This window comes from Malaclemys terrapin, chromosome 1 (assembly GCF_027887155.1).
Source record: "Malaclemys terrapin pileata isolate rMalTer1 chromosome 1, rMalTer1.hap1, whole genome shotgun sequence".
NCBI lineage: Eukaryota > Metazoa > Chordata > Testudines > Emydidae > Malaclemys > Malaclemys terrapin.
Window position 1 is genome coordinate 55537620 of NC_071505.1, and position 21700 is coordinate 55559319.

The 21700-nt window shown below is 40.9% G+C and overlaps 1 protein-coding gene across 6 annotated transcripts in view; it reads right to left on the reverse strand.

The window, feature by feature from the left end:
- ADAMTS20 (ADAM metallopeptidase with thrombospondin type 1 motif 20) overlaps positions 1 to 21700 on the reverse strand; it is a 167359-nt gene that overhangs the window by 90726 nt on the left and 54933 nt on the right. For all 6 annotated transcript variants that reach the window (XM_054024636.1, XM_054024644.1, XM_054024627.1 and 3 more), the window contains 8 exons: positions 20916 to 21040; positions 17607 to 17647; positions 17167 to 17272; positions 13167 to 13313; positions 11978 to 12119; positions 9663 to 9767; positions 1275 to 1420; positions 12 to 193 (listed from right to left, as the gene is read on the reverse strand). In XM_054024636.1, the coding sequence (XP_053880611.1) occupies positions 12 to 193; positions 1275 to 1420; positions 9663 to 9767; positions 11978 to 12119; positions 13167 to 13313; positions 17167 to 17272; positions 17607 to 17647; positions 20916 to 21040 (994 nt within the window). The remainder of the gene's footprint in view (positions 1 to 11; positions 194 to 1274; positions 1421 to 9662; positions 9768 to 11977; positions 12120 to 13166; positions 13314 to 17166; positions 17273 to 17606; positions 17648 to 20915; positions 21041 to 21700) is intronic.

Consider the following 21700-nt stretch of genomic DNA (forward strand, 5'->3'; position numbering starts at 1 on the left):
TATTTACTTACTGCCACTGTATTTTGGAAGCCAGCGTACAGCAGATGTAAGACCATTGATGTTGAAATGTTTACCATCAAAATTAGAGCACTGTTGCTCTCGAAAATCTTGTTTGCCCTTTGGACATGAATCAGTACTACATGATCGAAATTTCATCCTGCGACCCACACAGTATTTTCCTCCATTTCTCGGCCTAATCAAAATGATTCAAAGTAAAGTACATAGGATCAACATCACTTCCATCATTTGTTTCTAAAACAAGCAGTTGATCCTAATGGCAAGGCTTCAAAACAGTCTTTTATCATATCCATTCAGCATAGTTTTTCCCTCTTATATGTTGATATTCAGACCTCATTCTCCACTGCTATGTGCAGTGAATAGTGAATGCAAAGTGGGTGGATAATGCTACCATTTTAGAATCAGGCCTTTCAAGTCTATAATAATCTGAATAACATGAACATCTAGTAATCTGTAAGAGCCCCATTTTATTAACCTTATTTGCTGTAGTACTTTACTCTGTAAGAATTAGTAATTAGTTTTACACTGCAGTAGTGCCTAGGGGCCACAATCAGGATCAGAGCCCCATTTTACTAAGTGTTGTACAACCGTATAATGAGAGACAGTCCTTGCTCTGAGGAACCTCATTCTACTGAAGTCACTTGCAGTAAGGGAGGCAGACTCAAGTCCTAAAGCATTATTCTCCAAAGTTCTAACATTAGTTTCATTACCACTGGCAGAGGCAGTCACATTTACAGGACAGAAAGGAGATGAAAAAAAGGAAAATACTGTCAAATAGAGAGGAAATGTTTTATTAACATAAAATTATGTACTCTTCAGCATCCAAAGGCCAAGCTAGAACAGTGCTCCTTACCGCCAGTGAATATTCTTGTTGGCAACCTTGTGAAAAAGCCAAAGATGAAAGGAAGTGATTACTTAAAAGGTTAACAAAGGGAAAATATGTTATTTTGAAGTTTCTACTTCAATTAAAGCATTTCAGTGTTGACTCTAAATTCTAACAATTTATATAAAGTTAGAAGAAAAGGTCCTCTCTAAATGCAATTTTAAAATATCTGAAAAACACATAATTCACCTGAGAGAAATTATAAAATTAACTCAGAAACCTTCTGAATATCAGAGATTGTAGACTGACCTCCTCTAGCTTTAGAAATTATTTAAATGACTATTTATTTTGCTGCTACCTTGAACTACCTTGCTGGGATACAACAATATCAAAAACATATTGATATAAACAAACAAACAAACAAACAACATACTCAGGTCGATTACACAGCCTGGTTGTGCTTTTGATTCCACCTCCACAGGTTCTTGAACATGAATTATAAGGTCCCCAAGGTCCCCATTCTCCATCTACAGGACGTGTTTCCATTTCTTTGCTTACACAAATCCCATGGTAACAGTGCTGTTCAGTTGACAAACAATAACATTTAAAAGTTAGCTATGTGTGCTTAAAATCTGAAAACCAAAATGGAAATAGTAGAAAAATGATACAAAAAAGATATTGTGAAACAAAATGAATGGAAATCAACTGACAAGTTTATTATCGCAAGGTTACTGTATCACAGAAACAAAGGAGAAAAAAATCTTATTAAAAAACACACATAAAATTAAGGCTCAGCACCAACAGGTAACATTAGATTTTCCAAACGGCTTAGCTTCCATTTTAGGAATGTAAATGAAGTGCCAAAATTTCAAGAGTGTTTTTCAACCAACAGCTCTCATTGAGAACCACAGAAGCTACTGAGAACTTTTGAAAAGGTGGCCACTTCATTTAGGCACCAAAATGGGAACCAAGCTCTCTTGAAATTCTGACCCTAAATGCTTGTTGATATTTTACACACAAACTTTAGATCTAGATCTGCAGCAGTCTTCATCTTATAAGTTCTCTTCTATTTGCCTTGAAAATTCATGATGAAAAGCAAAATTAAAAATTCTACCGTATTACCAAGCCACCAAGTGTTTTAAGTATTCTACTAAAGCAAACAAAGCTAAAGGAAATATTAAGTAACATTCAGAACAATTTGATTTCATTATGATGTATACAGTGTTCTTGTAGCCATGCTGGACCCAGGATATTAGAGAGACAAGGTGGGCAACTTCTGTTGGTAAGACATACAAGCTTTCGAGCTACACAGAGATCAGAGATCTTCCTTGAGTCTGGGAAAGGTACTCAGAGAGTCACAGCTAAATTTCAAATATCATTTTGATGACACTCTATATCTGATTTGTGCATGGGCCTGAAGACTTGCAGATAGAGTGACTGGCAAAAATACTGCGAATGGAACTGGCCAAATTCAGCTATGGCATAAAGTGCAACTCTCATGTTAGCTGCAGGGGGATTCATTAAGTTAGAGATAGAGATAACACAATTACTGTATATTCTGTTAAGGCCACTGCAGTTATTGGACTCAGCACCTTATAACTGTAACTAACATATTATTGTTAATACAAACCATGAATGAGCATGGTACGTTCCAGACAAGTGAGAGACAGTATTACTACTTCTAAGAGTGTACAATCTAACCACCCGATCCTACACATGAGTAGCCCTACTGAAGTCACTAGGAATTTTCCTGAAAAAGCAATTATTAAAAACAGAGTAAAGACCTCAGGATTTAGTGTATGGGTGAGATTTTTATAAAAGCACCTAAGAGAGATAGGTGCCCTACTCCTATCGACTAACTATGGGAACTGGGGGACTAATTCCTTTAAAATCCCAGCCCACATTTGGTCTCTACATATGGACATAACATCATGCCTACACTATGACTCCCAGGGATTGCCTCATTGGACCACAAAGAATGCAACTAATGACAATACTATATATAAATTCCCAAGTCAGAGTGGTAGAGAAGGTTCCAGATTGGCTCTGGGATCTAGCAATTAAAATAAGTACTGCAATGGGCCCCGCCTTCCTCAATAGAACTGAATATATCACATCCAATACAGGTTTATGCTATGGGATTATTATCCACATATATAACACAAAATGGGTCTTGAAAATTACCCTTTTTGTTATTCAGCCAATACTGAATACATCACATGCAATACAAGGGCTTAGTAATCATTTTGCTCTGGATATAGGAACTTATTCACTAATCAGATTCTCCATATTGAATGCTGACTGATCTCTTATCTGGTTGAAATTCTCTGATTTTTTTGCCCTGGGTCACTTCAATGTCCACAGAGATGGTATTTTTTGAGTATTGGATCCTATGAATCCTAATCCTCCAGAACATGGGAGGATGGGTCTACTCAAGGTAGATTTGGGCCCACAAACAGAAGAGCGCAAGCTGGATTTTATCTTAGCTTAGGACTGGATACAGAGAATGTGGCAATTATACAGTCAGACCATCGCCTCCTTCATATTAGGGTCAAAACCTAGATTAACATTAAATTAAAAGGACTAAAGGACCTTTTCATTAGTCCAATCTCACAAAATGATGGACCTAATACATTTTCAGTACACTAAGGGATACAACTACTGAGCTGTTGGACTATGTCAATGGCCTAGAAGGACATTATGATGATGATAGCTATTGAAAAACTGGCTCTTGAGTATTCCTCCCCTCTGCATCATCCTCACAGGTCACCTTGGTATTGATATAATCATTGTAACAAATGGAACAACCACAAAAGACACTAGAGTGCCATAGGCTGTTCTATCCCAGCTACTCATAACCCTCAGTGGTAAAGAAGTAAGCCCTCATAACTCCTACTTGCAAGGATGGTGGAAAATGCCCCCTTGACACTGTTCAATGCATGGCCCTTCTAAAAAGGTTGCCATTTTCATCAGAACTCATTCATTAATGGCTTTTTGTTTCTCAGTGTGGCAGGACATCACAGCATATTTATTTCTATAGATAGCTGTACTGTGCATATCATTTTCTTCCTGTGGTGTCTATTATAGGGTCCAATTTCACCTTTTTAGCCCAGTCTTCTAGCAATACACTACAACAAATCATTAGATAAAAATATAAATAATCTCTATCTGAAACAAGTTCATATGTTTGAGGTTTGTTTTAATTGTGGCTGAAACCTTCTCTAATCATACAAAGCTTAATTAGAAAAGAAAAAGCATTCCAGGACCGCCTTACACTTTTCCCACCCCCATTCCATGTATCTTCTGGGGCTGCTGCAATACCCAAGGCGCTCCACCCCGCAGGAGATTAAACACGACAGCCGCACGTACACCCAGCTGGGAGAGACTCGTTGGTGTATGTGCTTATGAATTCCCTGTTCCTTCCCCTTTAAAGATACTTTCCCCTGCATGTATGAAGGCTACCTCAGCATTACGTAGGTATGTTTGCATGGGTGTGGAATAAAAATCTACTTATAGAAACTGAATTTATCTTCATTATTCTCCATCATAGGGTGGTTGTTGCTAACATTCACCAACAATAGGTGCATGTGCATTGTTACAGTCGGGCACACATAGCAATCATTTCAAGGTTCATAGCATGGTGCAAACAAACAATGCCAGGCTCAGCACACTATAGCAACACATATTACTGTGGCTCATTGTTAAAATGCTCCTTCAAGGCTTCCCTCCACTGAATAGCCCTTCTGTTGAGTTCTTCTTATAGCCTTGTGTTCATAATGCACAGCACAATACTGAAGAGCAGTGCAGGATCCGTGCTTTCTGACAGAGATAGCTGGCTCACAGGTTACCAGAGCTGCTGAAAAGTGGCTGGAAACCTAGTAGAATGCTCATGGAATGATGGGATTGAGAAACCTGCATCATGTGATGCTGAACCTGCCTCCATGAGGCATAGTAAACCCTTCCCAAAACACCCAGAAGGCCAGTTGCACAGTGGGATAGCTACCCACAGTGCACTGCTCTCTGTGCTGATGCAAGAGCTGCTCCTGTGGATGCATTCCGCCAACACAAGAAGCATAGTGTGGACATGCAAGAGTGGTTTCATTACAGCGGTGGCTGTACATCAGTGTAACTTAAGTCAACTTAACTTTGTAGCAGTGTCACTGAAACGCTTTTTATAGTGGCAGTGCTGAAAGCCAGCAAAACTATCTCCAAACTTTTTACCTTGCGCCCCCCCCTCGCCCCCCAGAGCTGAGGCTGGGAGCAAGGCCGTGTCTCCAGTGGGGGGGGGGCATGGACGGGGTAAGGGGGCCGAGGCTGGGGCCACGGCTGGGGGCAGGCACGGGGCCAGTAGCCAACTAGACATGGAGCCGTTGATCACTACCTGTTGAGTCCGACAATCTAGCCAGCTATCTATCTACCTTATAGTCCATTCATCCAATCCATACTTCTTTAACTTGCTGGCAAGAATACTGTGGGAGACCGTATCAAAAGCTTTGCTAAAGTCAAGATATATCATATCCATCACTTTCCCCATATCCATAGAACCAGTTATCTCATCACAGAATGCAATCAGGTTGGTCAGGCATGACTTGCCCTTGGTGAATCCATGTTGACTGTTCCTGATCACCTTCCTCTCCTCCAAATGCTTCAAAATGGATCCTTGAGGACCTGCTCTATGATTTTGCTGGGGATTGAAGTGAGGCTGACCAGTCTGTACTTCCCCAGGTTCTCTTTCTTCCCTTTTTAAAATATGGGCACTATATTTGCCTTTTTCCAATCGTCCAGGACCTCCCCACATCGCCACGAATTTTCAAAGATAATGGCCAATGGCTCCGCAATCACATCCGCCAACTCCCTCAGGACCCCTGGATGCATTAGATCTGGACCCATGGACTTATGCATGTCCAGCTTTTCTAAATAGTCCGTAACCTGTTCTTTCACCACTGAGGGCTGCTCCCCATACTGTGTTGCCCAGTGCAGCAGTCTGGGAGCTGACCTTGTCTGTGAAGACCAAGGCAAAAAAAGCATTGAGTACTTCAGCTTTTTCCACATCATCTGTCACTATGTTGCCTCCCCTATTCAGTAAGGGTCCCAGAATTTCCCTGACCTTCTTTTTGTTGCTAACATACCTGTAGAAACCCTTCTTGTTACCCTTCACATCCCTTGCTAGCTGCAACTCCTATTGTGCCTTGGCCTTCTTGATTACACCCCTGCATGCTCTAGCAATATTCTTATACTCCTCCCTAGGCCAGCAGCTGGGATCCCACGTGTGTAGCCGGGAGCGGGGCTGGCACCTGGGACCCCACATGCGGGGCCGGGAGCAGAACCCCAAGCACGGGGGCCAGCAGCTGGGACCCCATGTGCGCAACCGGGAGCCGGGACCCCCATATAAAACCTGGGGGTGCTATAGCACCCCCTGCAGCCTTACTTCCCATGCCTATGCTTTATAGTGTAGACATAGACACTGTAAGGAATCATTTAAACAACTTCTATTTCCCTTGAAACCTCCTTATAGCAATAAGGAAATTATAGTGAAATTACATTTCCAGTGGCAATTCATAGTCATTCATAATGACAATGACTAGTCAGTGTGCCAGAGAAAATGTATAAGTGACTATTGCCTGGTGATTAGAGTATTCACCTAGGTTGGGGAGACACAAGTTCAAGTACCTGCTCTAATGACACAGTGGAACAGCGCCAACAGGAGACACCGAGAGAAACTTGCCCATTCCACAGCCCTTTGGGTAAGGCACTCTCCTGCAATGTGGGAGATCCAAGCTGAAATCCCTTTTCCACATCATACAGAGGGGGAAACTGAACATGAGTCTCCCACATCCCACAGGGCTATAACTTGTAAGGAAGGCTGCTTCTTCCCCCACCACTCACAAAAATCTGTTTTGGATCGATTCTTTTTTGGATTTGGTTCTATTTGAAACGATTTACCCCCACTTTTTTCAGAACTGACAGCGATCCAAAAAAAAATCAGTTATTTGCTTAGCTTTACCAGTGAGCAGACTACTCACTGGTAAAGCTACTACAGAGTGAGCATGTGATCTGGCTCTAAATTCACATTATGTTACCATGGTAACTTACTTTGATTACTGAGGGAAGGGGGAGGAAGCACCAGCCTTATAATATTTTCCATTACTGTACTGCATAATATTTTTCTCAAATCAGCCATTAGAAGTGTTTTCAAGTATTTCAGTATTTGTTCCTCTGAGCTGTAAATTTCAGCTATTCACCATAGCAAATGCCCCTGCAAACTAGCAAATATTCACAATGGTAAGTCTAGTTTTATTTATTGTTTTTCTATAGTAAAGTCTCTGTGGAGCATTAAGTAAGCCAGGGATTCTAAAACATGTATCCTTCTCTGCTCCCTTGTGGGCCTGTGCTGGTAGGATTAGAACCCACAGATGCCTCCTCCTCCCATTGATTTTTGTGAAGCCCAGAAGGCAAACACAAAAACCACCTGGAAGGAATGGTACACAATGTGAATATCAATGTACTGACAAGTGGCTCTGGGGGAAGCAAAGCTGCTACAACTGGGCCATTGCCAGACATCAGCATTCAGAATGTAGAAGGAGAAAAGGGGTGGGGGGGGGGAAGAAATTTTCAGACATTCTGGCAGAAAGTCCAACAAGTTTATTTTGCGCCTGCTAAAATAATTAATTTTCTGTATATCCTCACATTTGTTAGGTGAAGAAAGTGCACTGTGATGAACTAGATGGACTATGCAGGAAGTTTAGAGTGAAAATGAACCAGTGTTTAAATTTTATGAAGTGATTAAAGCTGATAAGAAGTTCAAAGCCTGACATAAAGGTTCCCTTTATTCTCTGTTGAGATGCTGATTCAAACAATGCTGCATTTTACCCACTATTACTATAGGAAATGCCACCAGTAATGACTAAATTTACTATTAATATTATGTACTATTATTATTAAAATACCATTAATGTGTTCAACTCTGTAAATACCAAACATAAAAATAAAAAAGCCTCTGCTCCAAAGACCTTGCAACTGAAAAACTAACATGGAGAAAAAAGGTTGCCTTCAGCAACCCAGGAGTTCAGTAATAGCTGTCTATTCACTCACTTTAGTTTATTCTGTATTATTAACTTTAAACCTAGTTGTTACTTTTTAGGAAAGACAATTGGTTGTCAGGATTAGCCTTTATATTATAGCATAAGACTCGTACACAACAGTAGAGCAAGATATATTGATTAGATACATAATTTGTTAAAAAAAAAAAAAAAACATGCTAAATCTAATATGCATCCGAAGAAGTGGGCTGTAGCCCATGAAAGCTTATGCTCTAATAAATTTGTTAGTCTCTAAGGTGCCACAAGTACTCCTGTTCTTTAACTCTAAAAAGTGCTTTTAGGCTAAATTATTAACTCCTTAAAAAGCCATTTACATCTTTATCTACAGAGGCAGAAATGTTACAACATAATTCATAATCAAAAATGCAAAATATAGATTTATTCAACATTATGGCTCAAATAGAATGGCACCTCAATTACACTAAGCATGTCTTACTGGTTAGAGGCTAATAACTAGCGGTCATCTCCTATCCCCTTTGAAAACCATGTAAAATTTCTCACCAACTTTGATTGGCATAGAAGCAGACCCTTAAATAGGGACAAATCACACTTTATCACATTAATCATTGCGCATGTTTTGATTCTTTCAAAGTCAATACTCTAAATACTGTGATTATCTTCTCAATTACTAGAGAAAATTATTTAGTTTCACTGCAGTAATAACATAACAAAGGGGTTTTGTTAGGTTACATAGCAAAAGTACTCTGATATCAGTACATATTCACTGTAATAACTTTAAAATAATGATTACACACAAGGTTTAATACAAATGTGATGAGCTCTCATCATATTTAATGAGTAATTCAGAAAAATAGGTTAAATACTGAATACATGACGGTTCAATCAGGCCAAAGTCCCACTGGCAGCCCCACAGTAACTTTTTTTTTTCTAATTTTGCAAGATACAAGAAAATCATGATATTTCAGGAGATTAACCTTCCTTACTAATTTGTTATCAAACAAATTATCTTATCAAATTCACTATTATATATGTAGTATCAAAAACACAACAACAACAGAGAAAATCTGTAAAGATACAAAGTTATTGTACTCTGGGTGAGCAAATGAAATGTAATGGCTTATGATATACAGGAGCTCAGATCAGATTATTTGATGGTCCCTTCTGGCCTTAAACTTTATGAATCTATGAAAGCACATCAAAAATAATAAAACTAGGGCTCCACTGGGAACTGCTAGCACAGATTAATATCAAGCAGATTACTCAAAGGCGACTCTGCACAGATACATAGGTCAACACTAGCAGTTCCTTATGCAGGGTCAGGGTCTAGGTTGGCAGATCACAACACCACCACATCAGCCCAGAGAAACCTATACCCTAGGAAATTCATTTCTGGAGCACGGTTGGCAGTAGAGAACTAACTGCTTAGGAAACAAATGGTCAAAAAGGACCCTAACTTTTGGGACCCCAGAAGTGAAAAGAGAAATAGCAGCTTTCCCATAAGTCCAACACTCTGTTGTTACCATTGTGCTATCCCTAAACATTTGTATGTACTGGCCTGAGACTGCAATCTGATAATATTTATGCTACAACATTATATGAGTTAGCCAAACTTTGCATCTAAGGTCAAGTGGGTGCCGCCCATACAATCAGTTTCCGGAAGTTGCAAGGCAGAGAAACAGTGGATATTCGACTTTCTTGTCAACTACTTCCATGATTTTACTATGAGTAAATATTGAGAAATAGCAAAGGTTAAATCTTACCATTCCAAGACCACATTCTGTCCCATCAGCCAATGGCATATGCTGAGTACGACAGCCCTTGTGAATTCCTTCAGCACTTGTGCACCATAAGCGTTTGCATTGTTTCTGAAAAGAAAACAAAATTTCATTTCCTTTGCTACACCTGTAACATCATTTTGTTCAATGGCCTACATATTAATTACATTTCTCTTACCGCATGCATTTTGTAATGTTTGCAAATAGGAGAATTCTAAAAGCTATACTTAAAATATTGTTCACAAATGATACTCCTTATAAAACAAGAGAAGAGAAGAGATTCTGCATAAGGAAAAACAAATAATATGGAATATTTTGATTGAACTCACTGGATTAGCAAAAATCAGTTAACTTCACATCATAACTTGGTATTTTATAAAAAATTAGAGGTTCAGGTTATTTACTACATATCATAAGGTCTGAATATAATCACCATGTAAAGCCATTAACTACTATTTCCACATAGTGGTACCAATTTATTGACAATGGGTTAAATTTCAAAAGTACCTTAATGAGCCTAAGTCCCACTGAAAATCACGAAGGCACTTTTAAAAACTGTATTCAATATGATTTCACAGATGCAATATACAGTACTGTAATAGTTCTGTCAAAACTGCAGACTCAATTCTCAACTGTCGCCAAACTAGGGTTAGTTGTCCCCAAGTGGATGAACAGGAAAAGATGGCTTTAACAACATTTGTGACTCCTCAATCTAATTCAACTTCTGGTGTAAATGATCATCGATTACAATGGAGTTATTGCACATTTGTCATTTAGTGTTAAAAAAATATTGAGTGGTTTTCACAGTAAGAGAGTATATGAGTCACATTATACATTTGTGAATGAGAAAGCCTAAAAATTAAATGGTCATAGGGTGTTTAATTTTATAGATTAAATATAGTTAAATAGAAGTTATAAGATTTTTAAAAATTAATATCGTATACAATACTATACTGCAAAAGAGGGTTTCAAGTTTATAGATTTTCCACCTCACAGATCTGTTTGCGTACGTGGAACATAGAACCTGGTCCAAAATCCCAGGATGTCCATGGAAAGACTTCCATTGATTTCAGTAGGATTTGGATCAGGGCAATAGAAAGGAAACCAAATACCCTAATTCTGTCAGTAAAACTGACTGTTCCATGAATTAACCAATAGTGCATCTAAAAAAATATAGTAAAGGAAAGAGTCTGTCTTCCTAATTACTACTGCATAGTATAAAAGTTATATTCTCCAGCTGGATAGACAATCTAGATGGATATATCAAAATCATGACACAATCAGTGTTGAACATCACTACCTTTGGGTATACAAATCCTGACCATCTTAAATTATTCCACACTCACTATGGGCCAGATTCTGATTCCCTGCCTCACAATGAATAGCAATTTACTCGAAAAATATTCCCACTGAAGTTTGTCTAAATCTGATCCTATGTTAACTGTCATATCTAATTAGTTCCACCCGGTAATGCTAATAAAGTCTTCTTCTACAGGTGGAAGCAGAGCCTTTATGCCATATTGGCAGTGCTTACCCTTTAATTCTTAGCATTGAATGAATCCATAATGACATTTTAAAGTTTGTACAGACACCCAACAACTGAAATTCCATTTTTTATTGTATCAAGCTGTATATAGCTTTGTTTCCAGTTCACTGTTCTGCTATTAAGAAACTGTTGACCTTGACCTGTGGGTTAAGCTTATCATGAAAGCTCTTCTATGCATTACAATTCTAACAGGCATGAGTTATAACTTATAAAATAAAGCACAGGATCCCCTTCTCATTCATTTCAGCATGTATATGAATTATTTATTTAATGTAAAAATTATACCTACTTTTTAAAACCAAACTCACAATTAAGAACACTTTTTAAATTAATTAAAAATTGTGTAGTGAGTAGGTTATTGTATGGATAACATGTAAAAATGAATAATTATTGAATACATTTGTAAGACAATAAGAGAAAAATACTGAAGTCAGAATACATCTGTATAAATTCAGTTTCCTACAACAACCACCTCATGCATAAATGCACAGATCTAAATCACCATATTACACTTACTCCTTAACGCCACATAAAACTCTCCTAGCACTTAGAACTACCAAGCTTTCCACTGAAGTTTCTTGTCCTCTACCGTGCTGATTTTTTAAACTCTTCCACGTGCTCAAGGAAAAAAAACAATTGTTTAAGGATAAAGAGTGTGTGGGATTTCATTTCAATTTTGAAGAAACTGCAAATAATATTTTTCAAAATTTTTTAAATAAATGTTAAAGATGGGTTTCTGTGTTGTGTGACTTACCAGATAGGGGCATACTTGTGACCCAGGACCAAACATAAGTTCACACTGCTTGTTGACATCATACATTGATCCAGGCAGCTGTGATGAAAGATCATATATTCTTCCATTTGGTTTGTCGAGAAGGCATTCCCCATAACCAGTACTGTTATAAAATTAACAAAATGTAAATAAATTGTTTTTATTGAAATTTTACAAATATATAACTTTGGAGATAAGACCACTTTGTGATTATATTACAAAATGTAAAACACTAATTGATTGATTGTGGGGGCAGATCTTACAGTGTTTACATATGCATAACTCCCAACAAAGTAAGCTGTGGGTTTGCACATATATTTAGCTTCACAACTGCCTTTCTAAAATATCACATCAGCGCAACAACAAACATAAAACTTCAAAAAGAAACCATAAGAGATAGACAATTGTTATGATTTTAGGACAATCACCACTATAATTATGCACCACAGCAATATGCAGTTTTTGTAATATAAAATAAAATTATAGAGGTTTCTATTTATTTTCAACTGTTTCATGAAAACTGTTTACAGTAATTGATATTTTAGATGCTGATCTACAAGTCTGCGTATTAAAATGAAAATTACAGGTATGGATGAAAAATTCCCCTATTTGATTCTGCTTAAGATTATCTTACAATTAATTCATCAACAATGCTCTCTTTTGTGCATTTTTGAGAAAATGAGAATTGAAAAAATTGTCATAGCAAAGGAAAAGATCAAAAGGTCATGACTCAGGAAAAATCTAATTATAACCCGCATTTCTCATTTTAAAAAGAAGCTTTTCATAAAAAGAAGAGGGTGTGCATTTTGATCTAGATACACCATGTACTTGATTGTGTTGCCAAGGCTCTGATCCTGAAAAGACTGAAGCATGTCCTTAACTTAACACACCGTGAGTAGTTCGGTTGAAGTCATGAGACTACTCACAGTAAGTAAAGGTAAGCACCTGCATCAGTCTTTGAAGGACTGAGGACTACTTTTCTAAGAATGAATATTAAAATATTAAACTGTTCAGTAACTGAAAAGCAACTCCATGGCAATATAGCATATAACAAATACAAAGGAACACAGAGTGCTTTTAAAATAGCATACAGTTATATTTAAGCAACGTTTTTTAAATAGTTTCAAGAGACAACAATTGAAAAAACAGACTACATTATATTGATACTTACTCAAGAAACTCAGTAATATATTTTTGACTGCATTTTGACCAGGTCCATGGACTTGTGTGATAATTTAAAGTTGGGGCCATTACATGGTACTGATATTTTATTCCAGCTTCTTTACACTTAAAACTATCATCATGGGGTATATTGAATCTAAAAGACAAACAAACACACTCCAAAACAAATTCAGTAAAAATTCATTTAAGTTTACTTTATTACATCACCAAATGTTCAATTCTTAAGTTTTAAAATGCCTTTCATGTATAATGGGCCTCATCTGTAATTGTGCCTCTCTGCTAATATGGTGATAGATGCCCTAGAAATGTCTTAGATAGATTCTGTAGCATCTTTCATCCAAAAGGATAATAAAATATATTACAGACCGGGGGCTTAATTCTTACAATTGTTCGGAAAAAATGAATATCTAAAAAAGTAGGTGTATATTTTCACATTATGACCAAATTCTACCTTTAAATATTCAAATAAGGTTCCAACTGTCTTACTAAAAACACACCAATACTTACACCTTGTATTGCTCTATTTGTTTTAACATAAAAGTGTGTGCAAATCTTCTTACGAGTGGGGTTTCACTATGCATTCATCTTCCACCTATACTTTCAGTCTTTCACTTATACTTACCATCAAGAATGAGTCTATTAATTCATTTTTATCTACAATGAGAATTATTCTGAATATTCAGTCCAATGTAGTCTTCCTAGCTTTTTTTTTTTTTTTTACTATGTATTAGTTATAGAGATTAGTATTACATTATCAGAGAAAGAACCACTCTGAGCTTTTCAAGGCTAATTGGCATAAGTGCTTGAACTAGGGGTGCTGCTGCACCCCCGGCTTGAAGTGGTTTCCATTATATACAGGGTTTACAGTTCGGTTCAATGGCTCTCAGCACCCCCACTATGCAAATTGTTCCAGCACCCTTGCTAAATGGGGATTAATTTCACTATAAGCTATGTGGCTAAACACCCTACTTGGCTCTGAAAATGTCAACCTCTTTGGAACATGTAGTTTTAGACAAACAGTTTATCCAACATACTGTATACATTAATAAATAGGATACACATAATATATGCTCCTGTACACACACCTTAATTGTGACTACTAAATACACAAATTATATAAAGCCCAGCATCATTATATTTATGCAACCAGCAAATTGCAATATTTTGCTCTTTGAGTTGAAGCATTGTTACATGTGGCATGCATCTAATTGACCATGAAAGTCATATACAATTCACAAGATGGCTTCTAGGCTGTGAAATGCCATCATCACCTAAACTGTGGCATGCCTCACAGACCCAGAGCATGACATGCCTTTTACTTCACTGATAGGCATGGCACTTACCATGTGTTGTCCTTGTCTTCCTCTCATATTTTTAATAAAATATTTCTATTTGGTTGTAGAGTAGCAGCCGTGTTAGTCTGTATCCGCAAAAAGAACAGGAGTACTTGTGGCACCTTAGAGACTAACAAATTTATTAGAGCATAAGCTTTCATGGGCTACAGCCCACTTCTTCGTTCACCTGCACATCTACCAATGTGATATGTGCCATCATATGCCAGCAATGCCCCTCTGCCATGTACATTGGCCAAACTGGACAGTCTCTACGCAAAAGAATTAATGGACACAAATCTGACATCAGGAATCATAATACTCAAAAACCAGTGGGAGAACACTTTAACCTGTCTGGTCATTCAATGACAGACCTGCGGGTGGCTATTTTACAACAGAAAAACTTCAAAAACAGACTCCAACGAGAGACTGCTGAGCTGGAATTGATATGCAAACTAGATACAATCAATTTAGGATTGATTAAGGATTGGGAATGGCTGAGCCATTACAAACACTGAATCTATCTCCCCTTGTAAGTATTCTCACACTTCTTATCAAACTGTCTGTACTGGGCTATCTTGATTATCACTTCAAAAGTTTTTTTCTTCTCTTACTTAATTGGCCTCGCAGAGTTGGTAAGACAACTCCCAACTGTTCATGCTCTCTGTATGTGTGTATATATATATCTCCTCAATATATGTTCCATTCTATATGCATCCGAAGAAGTGGGCTGTAGCCCATGAAAGCTTATGCTCTAATAAATGTATTAGTCTCTAAGGTGCCACAAGTACTCTTGTTCTATTTGGTTGTGTATTCCTATGGTGCTCTAAAATGGCAAACACACTTACCCAACACTTAAGAATATTTCTAAGTTATATTAACAACTTGATATTTACTTAAACTGAGGTTATTTATTAAGGCTAGATTGTGGTTAGGGTAATAAGGCTACCCTGGGAAGTGGGTGGGTACAGGAGGTACCCATCCCAAGCTCCCTGAATGCAGTGTTCGCTCTGTTCCGATCACAGCTCTGGGCACAAGGGACGAACAGGGGCTTTTGCAGCCAATGCTCCCCACGCCCACTGTGTGCAGGTGGATGGGGAGTGACAAAGCCACAGTTTTATTCTGGAAGATGTGCTTCAGTCAAACACAAGGTATTAGGTTCAATACAGGGGTAACTGGGTTAAATTTAACAGCCAGTAACATACAGGAAGTCACACTACATGATTTAATGGTCCCCTCTGGCCTTAAACTATGAATCTATTACCCCTATCTGTTGGCCAGCAGAGGTAGGGTGACCAGACGTTCCGATTTTATCGGGACTGTCCCGATATCTGCTTGTTTGTCCCGCGTCCCGACTGATGTTCGGCCGGGACACTGGACAAACAAACAATTTTGCCCTCCGCTCCGGCGCTTGCGCCCCCTCCCCACCCTGACTCCGCCCCCTCCTTCCCCCATTGGATCCCTCCCCAAATCCCTGCCCTGACCCCGCCTCTTCCCCAAGCACTCTCTGGACACGCTGCAGCCAGCCTGGTCTGCTACCCTGGCCGCAGCTGGCTCAGCGTGTGGGGCGGGTGACTGAGGAGGGACCGGAAGCCGGAGCTTGGCCGCTGGCGCGCAGAGCCTCTTCCTCAGTGGGTGGGGGAGCCGGTCCCCTGCCCGTCCCGCCGCAGGGATGAGGCACACTGGGCTGGGTAGTGATCGGCGGCGGCGGGAGGGGCCCGGCCTGGGCTGGGGCGAGCGAGACGCGTTTGCAGCCGCCAAGCCAGGGGTTCCCGAGGCGAGGCAGGAACTCAGCCCCTCCGCGGCCGTGCGTCTTCCCAGGACCTCGCCTGCCTCTCGAGCCGCCCCGGGGCCCCTCCGCCGGCAGCCGAGCCCAGCCCAGGCCCGCAAACGCTGCGTTGTAGCGCCGCTCTCTGCACCCAGCGCTGCCCGGCCCCCTCCAGCCTGGCCCTGCACGCCAGCAACCGGAGCAGCCCCCAGCCCAGGAAGGGGTTTCTCAAACCTGCCTCCGCGGGCCACCCAGCCCGAGACACCTTCCACGCTGGGCTGCGCCGCCCTCCATCTCTGCGGGCCCAGCCACCGCTGGAAGTTGGCCCGGGGCCCCAGGGAGCCAGAAAGGAGGACTGGCTTTCCTCACGGGGTGCACAGGGGTTGGGGGTTGGGGAGCTTTGGTCTGGGGACACCAGAGCTGCTAGCTGAGAAAGGGGCTGGTCTAGTGACTAGTGGAGCTTTGCAGGGCTTTGTGTGTGTGCATGGGGCGGGGTGACCGGTGTCTGTGCAGGTGTGTGTGTGTGTGTGTGTGTGTGTGTGTGTGTGTGTTTGGGGGGGGCAAGCCGGGCGGGCACGGACCCACGGCGGCCAAGCTGCGGCAGAGTGTCTCCGAGAAGGAGCGGAGGCAAGCTGGTGGGGGGGCGGGGCGTGGAGTTCCAGCGGCTTTTTTTTTTTTGCGCCCCGCCCCCTCCCCTCTCCGCGTCCCCCCCCGCGTCCTGATATTTCACCTGGGTGATCTGGTCACCCTAAGCAGAGGTGGCAAGATGCAAGGGGGCAGAGAGAAAGTTGTGTCCTGTAAAGGACTTTAGCTTTTGTGTCCTGTAAAGGGCTTTTTTTATTTAAAAAAAAAAAGAAATCAAAATATTCCATTGGAAAATATATACTTACACATGCCCAAGTTCATGTGCTATAGTAAATGCAGCACTTAATCCATTTTCTTCACTTATAGAACAGCTGCGCAGTGGGTCACACATTGTACCTAATTCTGCTAAACCTGGAAAAATGAATTTTTATATAAAAGCCTAACAGTAAAATATTCATGTAGAAGTACTGACTATATTGGATATTAAGGGGTACATGTTCAAAGTGATGCCTAACGGATGTAGCCAGAGGCACACAAATTAAGCACCTACCTTGATCCAGAAAATCATTCCCAGAATATATATCAAACCAAGGTTACATTACCAAGGATGCAATACCATAAAGGTTCACTTTCTAAGATGCACATTGTAAACTTTACATTTACAGTATGATTTCCTCATATCTGTAATACAATTCTCTTACAAGTTCTCTTTAAAATATTATACTGATTTAACGAAGTAGCTTACCTAGAGTATCACACTTCTCTCTAGCTCTGCAGATATCTTCCCTTGAAGAAAAAGATTTTATTTGAAACTATTATAATATCCAAAAGAGAATCCAAAATTGTATTCCAAACAATAAAAAACACAGAGGACCAGATCCCAAGCTGGTATAAACTGATGTAACTGTATTGACTTCAATGGAGTCAATGGATCAGAACCTTCAATGATTTAAACCAGATGTGGATTTGATGCATAATTTTTAATATTTAAATGTATAGAACAATTTTAAATTCTTGTGAACAAGTTAACTTAAACTTAACAGACTTAGCCCACACTATCACTGTCTCTCAAACTTGCACTGAACAAAGAGCCTAAATGCTACGTCCCAGATCCCCAGATACTTAGGTACCAAGTCCTGTTTTTAGGTGCTGCTGCAACCCACAAAACTACCATTGTTTGGCTGCCACCTAACCCCATAGGCATCTAAACTCACTCAGTGCCTAAGTTTTAGTAGTAAAAGTTCCCTAGGTGCCTACATTCCTGTCTCTGAGCTTGCGCACTGCAGCCTCACTCTAGGCCTCTGGGCACCACCTCCTGCCTAAGTGCCAGAGCAATCCACGAGCTGGGGAAAGACAGGTGGTCACCTGCCTAAGTTTGCATGTGGACCCAGTCCAGTAGTCATGCTCAGAGGCCACCTAACTGCACACAAAATAACTCAGGGGATGGGGGGAGAACAGAAGGTGGATATGCCTTATAATCTTTAGCCCAGTGGCTAAAGAACTCACTAGGATTTGGGAACCCATCCAGCTGATAGGAAGGGATTTGAACAGAATCTTCTACCTCTCAAGTTAGTGTCTTAACCAATGGGCTATAAAGTCATCCCCACTCTGTCTTTGCCCTCAAATAACATTTAATTATTCAATTATTTAATTAAAGTGGAACAACTTCAGTAGGACAGATTGAGGGAAACCCACACCAGAATATTCTATGGCCTAATGATTAGGCCATTCACCTGAGAAATAAGAGACTCCTGTTCAAATCTCTTCTCCTCATCAGGCAGAGGGAGGAACTGAGCTAGTGGTCTTCCACATTCTGGGTGAGTGCACTAACCACTGGGATAAAAATTATAAGAGTTTCCTCCCAGTTGTTTTGTTTGGAATTAGGCAGCCTCTGAATATACCTACTGGACTGGGCTCCACATACAATTTAGGAAGAAGAGCGCCTATTAGGTGACCAGCTGTCCGGTTTTCGCCAGGAACCATGGCCAATGGGAGCTGCGGGAATGGTGCCTGTGGGTGAGAGCAGCGTGCAGAGCCGCCTGCTGTGCCTCCGCCTAGGAGCCGGACCTGCTGGCTGCTTCCAGGGCGCAGCGCAGTCCACGGTGCCAGTACAGGCAGGAAGCCTGCCTTAGCCCCACCTGCTGCACCGCTGACCGGGAGCCACCAGAGGTAAGTCCGTGGCCCAACCCCAAGTCCCAGCTCTGAGACCCCCCCATAAACCCGGAGCCCCCTCCTGCACTCCAAACCCCTCATCCCCAGCCCCACCCCAGAATCTGAATCCCCAGCCAAGAGCCCAGACCCCCTCCCGCACCCTAACCCCCTGCCGCAGCCCAGAGCCTCCTCCTACACCCTGAACCCCTCATCCCCAGCCTAACCCCAGAGCCCACACACACTCCCACACCCTGAACCCCTCATTTATGGCCCCATCCTGGAACCAGTGCCCCCAATTAGAGCCCTCATCCCCTCCCGCACCCCAACCCCCTGCCCCAGCCCAGTCAAAGTGAGTGAGGGTGGGGGAGAGCGAGCCACCGAGGGAAGGGGAATGTAGTGAGCGGGGGGCAGGGCCTCGGGGAAGGGGCGTGACAGGGGGCAGGGCCTCAGGGCAGGGGCGGGGCTAGGGTGTTCGGTTTTGTGGGATTAGAAAGTTCGCAACCCTAATGCCTATCTTCCCCCATTTTGTGGATCGCTAGCAGGGCTAGGCATCTCCCCCTGCAGCCCAAATTGAGACACTGAACTCCATAAGATGGGCAGGGTGAGTCTTAATACACCTCCTTCTTCTTGGGTCTCCCATTGGCTAGCTTAGGCAGTTCTCCACCTAGCATGCTGGCTTTGTGGATCACATTCTAAGGTGCCTATCCATCCCCATTCATTATATAGGAGGCTAGGGGCCTAACTCCAATTCTATGGCTCACAGTGTTGTTCCTGTAGTTTTATAGGGGGCTAAAAGTTAGGTGTCATGACACTCAGCATCACAATCCCTAAGTCCCTTTTGTGGATCTCAGCTTATGCTATTTCCCTGGACGGTTCACAATGCAGGGCAAGCATAGAAATGCTGCTAAAAATTGTGCAGTAATTTTCTGGAAATTTGAAACTGCCCTAAGCAGAGGAACCAACAACTCTGCTGAAATAAAAAAATTAAATTCAGGACAAGATCTAAATGCAGCTTTTTTTTTTTTCCAGTGGATATAAAACAATATATCAGAGCAACTGAAAGAGAGAGAACAATTAGGGAGGGTATATCTTTTATGCTTGAACACCAGAAAGACCGAGAGAAGTGGAGACAGGAGGAATATATATTAAATCTAATGCTTTCCCCCCTGTAAAGTATTAATTAATTTTGTACACTACGTTCCAAAAGTAAACCGTCATTAAGTCAGTGCAATAGATTCCATTAATGTTATTGCTTTGGTACAGCACCCTAGCACTGACTGAACTGTATTAGTACAATGGGTAGAACCTTCATTTCACCACATCACAATTTCAAGGGTGATCCTGTCCCACTGACTTTAATGGGAACTGTATCAGCTGGCCTGTTACCAACACAACATTGTCATTGTAATTTTTCATGCATTGTTTCTCTGTGGTCTCAGGATACAACTACACTTGAGCTGAAGGTATAGTTTCCAGCTCAGGTAGATATATGCATGCTAATTCTGATTGAGCTACCGTGCTAAAAATGGAAGCATAGCCACAGAGGTGCAGGCAACGGGATGGGCTAGCCATTGGAGTAAGTACTGAAAGTCTCTGGCAAGACTGTACTTGAGCAGCAAGCCAACCCTACCACCTGCGCCACCACAGATACACTTCTATTTTTAGCGTACTAGCTCCCTCAAACTAGCGTGCATACATCTACCTGAGCTGGAAACTACATCTTCAACTCAAGTGTAGATGCATCCTCGGAGTACAAAACATTTAATTTTATTCCACTATTGATTTCTTCATTTACTTTAATTAACTTTGAAATATTTCAGTGCAACAGTTAACAATAATGTCAGAAACAAACTGTTACTCGTCTGACCTAGTTCAATAAATGTGACTATTTCAGAGGCTGTACCTTGTGATGAGAACAGCAGTATCATGATGAGAAGGGTGAGCATCATCCAGAATGTTCTGTGTTTGTTGCCATAAACAAAAATTACGAAGAGTGGTAGCTGCATTAAAACTGATGGCTGGTCCTTCCTGTACAGGAAATTGCCAAGACACAACAAAGACTGTAAAACTCATTCACTTGCAATAATTCAGTCACGTGGGATCCAATTCTGCAAGCTGATCTGTGTGGGTGAACACCAGGCGGGGAGTCAATAGGGCTGTATGCAGGAGTCCACCCACACAGATTAATTTGCAGGATCAGAGCCGTAATGCGGCCAGTAATCAGACAGACAGTAATATAACCAGTCTTGTAAATCAATAAGTATAACCCTGTGTCATATACTTATTACAAAGACACTGTTAGAAAAATATTTATGACAAAATAAATCAACATAAAAACATATTTTAAAAAATTCAGATCTGTGTTATGCACACTATCTTGGACTGATACAATTTATAACATCTAATTTGTCATGTTTTTTTTTTAATTTCACTCACGTTTGGACAATAAAACTACACAGTCTTATGGTAAATATCCTTTCCTCCTTCTCATACACTGCTGCAGTGCTGCTGTAATTGAGACCAGATTATCTTGCCCTACTGACAGACCACAGATGACAACTCGGGAAGGAGGAACCATTTGTAAGATTCACTTTGTGGCATTTTCAGCAGATTGTATGAGGGGAGGGGATACTATCTCCCATGCACCCTGCAAAACAAAAGATCTCAGGGGATCCATCAGCAGTTAGG